This window comes from Stomoxys calcitrans, chromosome 4 (genome assembly GCF_963082655.1).
Source record: "Stomoxys calcitrans chromosome 4, idStoCalc2.1, whole genome shotgun sequence".
NCBI lineage: Eukaryota > Metazoa > Arthropoda > Insecta > Diptera > Muscidae > Stomoxys > Stomoxys calcitrans.
The window spans coordinates 81,749,145-81,759,324 of NC_081555.1; the positions used below are offsets into that span (position 1 = coordinate 81,749,145).

Here is a 10,180-nt window from a genome sequence, read left to right on the forward strand (position 1 = left end):
AAGATTGCTTCTTTGTAAGTTGCTGTTGTTGCCTCTTACCAGGCTTTTGGTGGTTTCTTTTTGTCTTCTGAGGCTTCTTGCGTTGATGCGTGCGTTGCTGGGTGTGTTGCTGTTTGGTACGGCGTGTGAGTTGCTGATGTCGAGATGATTTGTGAATGGCGGTAGAGTGGGACTTTGCTGACCTTTTCGGTGGCTTGGTGGAAGCGATGGATCTTGCAGGCTGTTGCTTTTGGAGGCGAGACTGGATGGATCTGGTCGAAGTGTTGGATTTCGTTTGTTGCACGGTGAATTTTCGTGGGTGCAACATAGTGTGGTGCTGAAATCCACACTTTCGACATGTTCCAGAAGATTCACATTCTTCGATGGTGTGGCTTCGCGCTAAGCAATTGCGACAATAGTTGTGTTGTCGAACGGCCGCTCGTCTTTCCTCTACGGTCATCTTGACAAATTTTGGGCAATATCTAAGAGCGTGCCTTTTCTTACATAGATGGCATTTGTACATATCTTGACCAGGCATGTTTTATCTGAAAATGGTGAGAGGTTAGCGAATTGCATTTGAAAGGTTGAAGTGGCAAATTAAAATGAGATGAGAAAAGATTCTGTATTAGTTAGAGTAAAAGTTGGGTTTGATCATCCAGATACCAATACATCTCAGCGATATACTACTGGGGTTGGTCCAGAAAGGGAAGGAGACATAATTTCACAATCGGTCGAGTAATGATACCGGAGGCAATCCTCACCTCCGCAACTCTTGTATTGCTATCGGACCCAGCGTGAGTCTTAACTACTCTCCCCAATCGCCAGTCGCTAGGGGGCAGCAAATCGTCAATTACGACTACAAGATCACCGATCTTTACATTAGGAGAAGTGTTCTTCCACTTATATCGTTTATGAAGAGCCTTGAGGTAATCTTCCTTCCATTGTGTAGCGAACTGGTGATGTATCGCCTTCAGCCTTAGCCATCTATTTATCAGGGATATGTCTTGCGCATTCGGCTCCGGAAATGACATGATTGGCGAACCCTTCAAAAAGTGCCCGGGAGTCAAAGCTGTGAGGTCGTTCGGGTCCTCAGAGACGGCGGAAATTGGACGTGAGTTCAAGACTCCTTCGATCCGCGCAAGAACGGTAGCAAACTGTTCGAAGGTGAACAAGTGAGCTCCAGCCACTCGTTTAAAGTGGTGTTTGAAGCTCTTAACGGCTGCCTCCCAAAGTCCACCCATATGTGGAGCATGGGGCGGTATAAATTGCCATTCAAACCCCTGTGTCGAGTATTTCTCAGATATATCGCTTGCTACTACTTGGATAAAACTCCTGAATTCCCGTAGAAGCTTGCGACTGGCACCAACGAAATTCCTACCATTATCCGAAACTACCTTCCGAGGTAGGCCTCGTCTCCCAAGAAAACGAGCAAAAGCGGCCTCAAATGCCGCCGTGGAAAGTTCCGAGCATGGTTCCAGATGTACGGCTTTCGTGGCGAAGCATACAAAGATGCTGACATAACCCTTTAAGAGAGGGGAACGGCGTAGTGGCGAACTCTTAATGTCAAAAGGCCCTGCAAAGTCTATGCCCGTGACGTGAAATGCCGGAGTTATCGTACATCTATCTTGAGGGAGCGGTGCCATTATCTGGGCGCAAGATCTTTTCTTGAAAATTATGCATGTCTTGCATTTATGGATGATACTTTTCACCCTTGGTTTTAGACGAGAAATGTAAAATTCTGTCTGGACCATACGACACATTAAAATACATTCTCCATGGGCCAGGAACGTATGCAAGTGGAGCAAATACAACTGACAGAGACGAGAGTTACCAGGAAGTATAACTGGGAATTTCTCGTTATACGGTAGGGAAGAGGCGGCCAGCCGACCATTCACCCGTAGGACTTTGTTACGGTCCAGAAATGGGTTCAAGCATTGCAGTGAACTTTTGCAAGACAATTCCTCGGATCTACTTACAGTCTTGTACTCCTCTGGGTACCATCTAATTTGAGCCAGCATTATGAGACGATTTTTCGTGAAAGTCACTTCATCTTGGGTGAGGATGGGGGAGGAATTCCTCGCGGTACCCCTATATCTACTCAGGCAGTTATGGTAAAAACGAAATACAAAAGAGATCACTCTCAAGGCACGGGTATAGGAAGAAAACCTTATCAAGATGTCAGAGTCCTCGATAGTTCCATGCATGACCTGAATATTCTGCCGCCTCCCTATTTCCGGAGAGACCAACGGATTTCGGTTGGGCCATTCTGATGGTGGGTTCGTTAGCCAAGTTGGGCCATTAAACCACAACGAATTGCCGATGAGATCCTGTGGCCTGCAGCCTCTCGTTCCGAGGTCAGCTGGATTGTCGTGAGTAGGGACATGTCGCCATGTCCCCCCGGGTAAGAGATCGTGTATCTTCGACGTTCGATTTGCCACGTATGTCTCCCAGGTCCATGGTGGCTTTGTCAACCAACCAAGTACTATTGAAGAGTCCGTCCAAAGAGTTATGCCACTGATATTCAAATCAAAAGTACATAGTACGAAGTTGACGAGCTTAGCGAGCAGAAATGCCCCATTGAGCTCCAATCGAGGCAGGCAGACGGGTTTTAGTGGTGCTACCTTGCTTTTCGCAACGAGCAAGTTAGAGAAGACAACATATTTCAGAGTCTGGCACCGGATATAAACGCATGCACACATTGCCGCTTGAGACGCGTCAGAGAATCCGTGTATTTCAACTATATCGGAGGGATGGTACTGCAGCCATCTAGGAATAGAAATTGACCCGATGTGCTTCAAATCGGATACCAGAGCGTTCCACTTCAGCAAAGTCTCTGGGCTGAGTTCATCATCCCAATCAAGACCTTCGAGCCAAAGTTGTTGCATCAATATCTTCGATCTAATTACTACAGGAGCAACCCAACCTGCAGGATCAAATAATTGAGCAACGGCTGAAAGTACCTTGCGTTTACTAATGGGTTGGTCCGTCGGAATGGCGCCGAGAGTGTAACTGAAGGAATCAGTTAGCGCATTCCATTTGATGCCAAGTGTCTTGGCAGTGCTCGACTCGTTAAAGCGCAAGAACTCGGAGTCATATAGACTCTCTTGTGGGAGATGAGCAAGCAATTTGGGGTTGTTTGCAGTCATTTTGACAAGAGGAAACCCTGCATGCTTAAGGACTGAGCTTAAGTTCTCTTGTGCTCGAATAGTGTCCTCTATAGAGAAGCCTCCGGACAAAATGTCGTCGACATATGTCTCTTTTCTCAATGTTTCTGCAACATCGGGAAATTCACTTTCAGAATCCGAGGCGAGTTGTAGGAGCGTGCGAATTGCTAAAAACGGCGCACAGTTCAGGCCAAAGGTAACCGTTTTTAACTCAAAATCTTTTACCGGTCCCTTGGGATCTGGCCGGAAAAGTATACGCTGATAAGCTCTGTCGATAGGGTGTAGCCATATCTGCCTATACATCTTTTGAATGTCCCCGCAGAAAACATATCTATACTTTCGCCAATTGAGAAGTACTGATGTCAAATCAGTCTGGAGCGTAGGCCCAGTATGGAGCACATCATTTAAAGACTGGCCCGATTTGCTCTTACGAGACGCGTTAAAGACGATTCTGACTTTAGTGGACTTATGCTCTGGACGGACGACTGCATGGTGGGGGAGATAGAACGAATTGTATTTTCCACCGGAGTTTATTTCTTGGGATGAGGTCTCTTCAGCATGACCGAGAGAGATGTACTCATTCAAAACTGAATTATATTCGGTATTTAGCTCGGGATCATCGGAGAGCTTTGACTCCATTCGATTATATTGAGCCAGAGCGAGAAAACGAGATGAGCCAAGAGATAGGGAGTCGGAGAATTCTGCTTTGAAAGGCAGTCTCACGACGTATCTACCATCCGGGGATCTGGAGGTAGTTTTCGAGTAGAACTCCTCGCAAAACTGATCTTCCTCACACAGAGGGGAAGCCATGGGTATCTCTTCTTGCTCCCAGAATTTTCTCAGAAGTTCGCTTATTTTTACATCCTCGGATTCAACCACGTTCGTGGAAAATGAGAAAATTCTGTCAGTTTGCATTGGACCGCTCAATACCCAGCCAAAAACTGTATTGTATGCTGAGGTATCGCCACATATATTCTTCCTGATTCCATCAATATTTATGAATCGTTCAGAATCATTGCCTAAAATTAGGTCAATTTGAGCGGATTTATTAAAGTTTGGATCGGCTAAGTCAAGCTCCTCCAAGTCTGAGGGATTTGAAATCTCGAATGAGACTGAAGGGAGCCATTTTGTCACTTTAGGCAAAACTATTGCCGAGACAGTAAAGCGGACATCGTACTTCTCGGCAACAATGACGAGTTGGCATTCCTTTTCCGACGTTTGAGTTTGTTCGCCAATTCCAAAAATCTCAAAGTGCGCTTTAGTAGTGGGAAGTTGCAAGCGCTTCTGCATTCTTTGAGTAATGAATGTTCGTTGAGAACCAGGATCAATGAGGGCTCTTAGAGTAAACAGCTCCCCATGATGTTCAATGCGAACCAGAGCTGTTCGTAGCAAAATCATTTCATTGTTGGCCGAGAAATTGGCCTGAACATGAGAGGGGCGTCTTGCCCCTGAAGTTGAGGGCGCTTCAATATGAGATGAAGCCTTTGGGCTTGGATCAGATGATTGGATCGGAACTTTGTTGTCGTTATGACTGGTATGAGGTACTTGATCCTCAGATTTTCCCTCAGGTTTACCTTTAAGGTGAAGAAGGGTATGATGTGGCTTGTGACAAACGATGCAAGTGTTTGTACTTTTGCAATTTGTCTTGAGATGAGACGAGGATAAGCAATTAATGCATAATTTGTGTTTAAACGCAAAATCTATGCGTTGCTGTGCAGTATATTTGCGAAACTGGCCACAACTTCTTATCGAGTGATCGGAACTGCATAGGGGGCAAGAAGAACTGAGCTTTTCTTGCGAGTGATAAGTTTGGATCTTACCACTGTTTTGAGATGGGAGCGAACTTCTAGTTTTTGTGGCCTTCATGCTTGAGAGACGTTCTACGATCTCGTATCGGCTAATGAGAAACTCGTCTAGCTGGTTCCAAGTGGGAAGTTCACGGTGAGATGTGAGTGATTGTTCCCAGAGAGCCAGTGTCTCATCTGGCAACTTGGTTGATACCAAGTATAACAAGATTGGATCCCAGCTTTCCACATTGACGTCAAGAGTTCTTAGAGTGCAGAGACAATCGTTAACTGTGGATTGAATCCTGTGAATTGCTTCACTATTCTCCACAGAGGCCGTTGGGATGTTGAAGAGGATTTTCAACTGATTATCTACTAAGACTCGCTTATTTTCATACCGAGCCTTGAGGGCACTCCAAGCGAGCTCAAAATTCTCATCACAGAGAGTGTATCTTTTGACTATGGCGCCGGCTGCCCCCTTAGTCTTATTTCGCAGATGATATAACTTTTGAGCTCGAGTCAATTTCGGATGGTTTGCGTAAACCGCCGTGAACATGTCACGGAATGACGGCCATTCCTCGTAGCCTCCTTTAAATACCTCAGTATCACAGGGAGGGACCTTGATGTAGCCACTACCAATCTCTTGAGAAGGATGGTTAGCCGAGGGTTGGGGAATATAAGCCGGAATAAGGCTGTGCCTCGCGTTTTGGCGAGCATTTCCCCCCGAGATTCTCAGAATGTCGAGAATCTGCGATCTAGCTGTGTAATAAGCTTCGGAGCTGGCGTTGAAATTTATCCTCGCGTTCGCCCTAAAGTCCTTGGTATTGGTGTTACTTGGAGCTAGCATGAGACCTTCATAGGTAGCTTGAAGCCGTTGCCACCTATTCTCCAAGTCCTCCAACTTCACCTCCAATACCGAATCCGTTTGATCTTGAATATCACTCTGTTCAAACTGAGTGCAAAAGTTGATCAAATGGTCACAGTCAAACAGAAACTTGTCCTGACTTGGTGAATTTCTCACTGAGGAAGACGAGCTTGTAAGATTATTAGATCCCGAAGGTAGGGATGCTAAATCTGAGGCTGCGTTTTCCAAGCTCATCTTAAATCGGTCCCGTACAATAGAGCGAGAGAAGAAAACTGGATCGAAAGGGAGAGAAGCGCAGAGTTGGCTATGTTCTCAGTAAGTCTAAAAATTATTTGGTATTGTTTCGGTTGAACTCTCTTTGTAGAGAAACAGAGAGAGAGAGAAACGATTTGGATTTGAGGTTCGAGTAAATGCAAGCGTAAGCTACAATAAACAACCAAATCGTTGCTTCAGCGTCTGAGAGAATCAACAAAATTCTGAATTAGTAAGGTAGCGGGGTATGCAATCAATGCCGAAATATAGCCTTCTAATTCAGAACTACGCGGTCGTCTAAAAGGAGCTGCCCTCTTAGACTTAATAATAAACTCGAGATTTCAGGAAAATCCAAATAATCCTTTAGATCGTAAGCGGGAGATTTAAACGTACGAGATGAGCATAACCATAGCGGTAAAAAGCGATATACTGTCGAAAGGCATTCGAATTCAAAAGAGCTTGACTAACAAACCCAAATTGCGGTTTCGGCAATGTAATTCGTGTGAATTCTCTCACAAGAACACAAGCCCTTAAAAAAAAAAAAGTTCAACGTATTCAACAAATCCAATCTGCAAAACTAGTTCACACCAGAAATGTTGTAAGAATTCAATGTGTCTGGGGTGTAGCAGAGATAAGTGAAATAGGGTGTCGCGTTTCGGCAATATGCACTGAAAGTCACAATCCCGCAACTAATCAAAAATCCCCAAATCCGGCAACACTATATATGTGATTGAGTCTTTTATCTAGTCAATGACCCCAAGGCAGTGGAACATAGACAAAACGAAGAGGAAAAGTGTTTACGAATTATATGCTTGACCTGTACGCATGTACATGCGTAAGTTTTCTTATCTTGTCTTGAACTTCCTCCTATCCATTCGCAATAAGAATAGCGAATGATCAAACACAATAAACTGGGTGCAATATTAATGAGTGTGAGAGAACAGCGTAGTGTTAAAAAATTAATTATAGCAATGTTCAAATAATAATTTTACTGAGATTCGTGACGTTGCAATATGGAGCAAGTGCAATTACTTTTAATTACATGCAATAGCAATGGAACGTTAATGTGATATTAGGTAGGTTTAGTTTTAGCAGTTTCTGACATGAAAACAAGTGCAATATATTCTACACAACCCAGTGGCTTTAAACGACTGAATGAATACGACGACAGTGTTTTGAAAATTTCGTCTTTTTCGTTACGTAAATACAAATTGGGACTTGTACAATTTATAAGCAACAATGGGAAACAAGCACGTAAACAGTCTTGTCCCTTAAATACCAGTTGTGTGTAAACGAATGGAAATAAAACCACAATCCCAGAAATATTTAAAAATCAATTCATCTGGCACCACTGAATGCTTGGTGGATGATTCTTCATCTAGTCAATGACCCAATGTAATAAGCAAAACAACGAGGAAGTGCATCTACGTATATACATATGTGTATGCTATGCCTGCTATGTACGTATGTACATATGTGTATTTTGTCCTGATTCGTCTTTGTTCGTCTTTGTGCCTATTCTTTTCAATAGTTAGCGGACGATAATCAAACACCTTATACAGCCTGAACTGTGAACAAAACGATGTAAATGTGCCACCAATAAGCTAATGTGACTGCCGTGCCGTGATTTAAACAGGTGCAATACTTCCAACCAACTGTAATAATGTATGGTGTGTTACGCAAATTTAGTCTCTGTGGCAGAGTCCTTCCGATAATTCGAAGTTCAAAAGTGGACTCAAATCAATAAACAGTACGATCAAATGGCTTTAAGTATTTAAAAATTTCTTTTTTCATACTATGACAACCTGGGACTCGTGCAATTAAAAACGTCAGGGGCAAGTGCAATTTAAATGTAATAGTGTTACGACTTGTGGCAAGTGCAATGTTCATCAATCGATGCAATAAACCAAATATTTATTATATAAATTCATTAGATTTTCCAGTGCATATACATATCTATGTTAGTTTGAAGATTAGTGCAGTATTTTCTCCCTTTACCCTATCTTACTGTACCATGCGTTCTGTCATACGTAACCAAATCAATGAAAACCAGAGTTGGTTGATGGCCTCCCTTGTCTGTACGTATGTGCGTATGTACGTATGTACGTAAGTGTGTTTTTGTTTTGTTTTCGTTATTCTTATTCCGGACAACCAAAGCTTGGTTTATTCTTCTTTTCTTTGTCTATGCTTAATAGATGGGCAAATTTTCAAATATATAAATATAAAATGTGCAACAAGAAATTTATCAAAAAAAAAGCCGGGAGCAGTGCAATAACAAGGCCACAAGGCTACTGTGCCTTAGTTAATATAATTGCAATATAATTGGAATTCGGTAATTATGATTGTCTATTGCTACAAAGGCGCTGCTATAATAATAAGCACAGTGGTGATTCTACTATTTAAGTAAGTCTGTGATTGGTAATATAATACGAAAGCCGTTGTAACATTTCATAAAAAACCCAACAGGTGGGAAGTTGGCACTAATCTTCAAATTGTTGTTGGGATATGTGCAATTATTCTTCTTTCTGGACTGCAGGTCCAACCAACGCAATAACCGGTGTGTTCGTGTTAAAAAATTTGTGCAATATGTTTAGAACGTAGTACAATTTTTTCAATTTAGTGCAATAATGCGATATTTTAATATCGTACGATATTATCAATCCGTGCAATAAGCTCGATATTTAATTAATTAAAATTATGGGCAGTAATTTTTAGCTGAAATAAGTGCAATACATCTGTGTCTGTGTGTGCAATATTCTTTACGGTCTTTAAGGCTTTTAATGTGCAATAAATAATTTCTCTGTACACAGTGCAATATTATACAAATTATATAAGGAAATTAGGGAAAAGTGCAATATTTTTCATGACATTGTGCAATAATGTTCACTTGTAATGAACATAATAATTGTTTCAACTTTTATCCTTTCTGATTGATTTTAAATGATGTGGAAATAGAACTGTGGAAAAGTGTATTATCTCAAAATGTTATCTTCTTCCCTTTTTTTCTTGTCTTTTAATCGGTATGTGCTCTGTCTTGATTTCGCCTTCGTTATATTTTTGAAGTGACAGGTCTCCGTAGGTATGTTTGTGTTTCCCTCCTTTTGTTCGATGTTTGATGGATTGGCTAGTGATCTTTACAGATAATTTACATGGACAACGAAAGGGAGTGCAAAAATAAACGAATAGTGGAGAAAACAAAATGAGTGCAATAATAACAGGTTGAGGCAATGACTTGTAACAGTGCTGTGAATTTGAAAAGGCCCAGTTCTAGTGCAATACTTCTCTTTCTCTCAAAATCACAAAGGTGCCAAGAATAAACCACCTTATAAATAATAGGGAACTGTGCAATTGCAACCAAACAACGCTGTGATATGAGGGAAGTGCAATATCGAAAACGTTCGTGCAATAATTTTAACCTTGTTTGTTTCGTTCTTGAATGCTAGTTTAATTTTAATTGAAAAGTACTTGATTTTACCTTTCGATAGGGCGATTATAATCGATTTCCAAAACTTTAAAAATTTTTTTCGGTTTCGTTTTCTATCTTCTTCTACTTTTCTGTCGGGCTTACACAGACTTCTTTCGTCTTTTTTTCAATTATTCACAAATCTTTAATTTCGCTTGTTAATCATTTCACAATTTCTTTATTCAGACTGCAATAAATTAAACTTTTCTCCTTTAAATTATTTAAAATTTTCTGTTTTTCATTCCTTCTCTTTCCCGTTCACATAAGTACTTCAAATACAGACTGTATTCTATTGCATATAGGCTGCACAACTTCTATTTCGCACCACATAAAATTATGAACTAACTCTTCTGCTTCTTCTAAGTGCTGTTTGTCTGTCCGCGCTCTTCTTTCCTTTCGTTCAAATTTGGCATATGACACTTGTTGACTATTCTCTCCGAATCTCTTGTTTCTTCTCTCTCTCTCTCTTGCTCAAAAGAATGAGAGAATCCAATCTGTGAGTTATGTATTGCACGGTGAAAAAGGGTTACTGAACTTTAACGTTGCACATAGGCGATCTATGTATCACAAGCTCTTTCTATTTGTTGCAAAGATATGTATGTATAACAATTGCGGGACTCCGACCCGTTACATGAAACTTTGTCAAATTTTGCGTTTTGTGTCTTTAGATGAG

General features: G+C 41.5%; 2 protein-coding genes and 2 long non-coding RNA genes across 4 annotated transcripts; 2 read left to right on the plus strand and 2 right to left on the minus strand.

The window, feature by feature from the left end:
• Nucleotides 1-479: 479 nt before the first annotated feature.
• Nucleotides 480-1,622, minus strand: LOC131996974 (uncharacterized). Its single transcript, XM_059367186.1, has 2 exons — nt 741-1,622; nt 480-524 (listed from the first exon to the last, which is right to left on the minus strand). The coding sequence occupies exons 1-2, from the start codon at nt 1,620-1,622 to the stop codon at nt 480-482; spliced, it is 927 nt and encodes a 308-aa protein (XP_059223169.1).
• A 913-nt stretch (nt 1,623-2,535) lies between these two features.
• LOC131996975 (uncharacterized) lies at nt 2,536-6,026 on the minus strand. The gene is made up of 2 exons (XM_059367187.1): nt 2,667-6,026; nt 2,536-2,604 (listed from the first exon to the last, which is right to left on the minus strand). Exons 1-2 carry the CDS (start codon nt 6,024-6,026, stop codon nt 2,536-2,538), a joined length of 3,429 nt encoding a protein of 1,142 aa, XP_059223170.1.
• A 1,024-nt stretch (nt 6,027-7,050) lies between these two features.
• LOC131996822 (uncharacterized) lies at nt 7,051-7,825 on the plus strand. Its single transcript, XR_009398021.1, has 2 exons — nt 7,051-7,472; nt 7,576-7,825. It is a non-coding gene; the product is annotated as an uncharacterized LOC131996822 (long non-coding RNA).
• A 409-nt stretch (nt 7,826-8,234) lies between these two features.
• On the plus strand, nt 8,235-8,849 carry LOC131997237 (uncharacterized). The gene is made up of 2 exons (XR_009398143.1): nt 8,235-8,447; nt 8,511-8,849. It is a non-coding gene; the product is annotated as an uncharacterized LOC131997237 (long non-coding RNA).
• The last annotated feature ends 1,331 nt before the right edge of the window (nt 8,850-10,180 follow it).

Bases quoted from the DNA above. Each gene is read 5' to 3' on its own strand.
- LOC131996974 (XM_059367186.1), bottom strand. From the start codon at position 1,622: ATGGCACCGCTCCCTCAAGATAGATGTACGATAACTCCGGCATTTCAC. The intron at 525-740 runs GTGAGGATTGCC...CACCATTTTCAG, and splicing joins GCAATACAAGAGTTGCGGAG to ATAAAACATGCCTGGTCAAG.
- LOC131996975 (XM_059367187.1), bottom strand. From the start codon at position 6,026: ATGAGCTTGGAAAACGCAGCCTCAGATTTAGCATCCCTACCTTCGGGA. The intron at 2,605-2,666 runs GTTTATATCCGG...CGTTGCGAAAAG, and splicing joins AAGCGGCAATGTGTGCATGC to CAAGGTAGCACCACTAAAAC.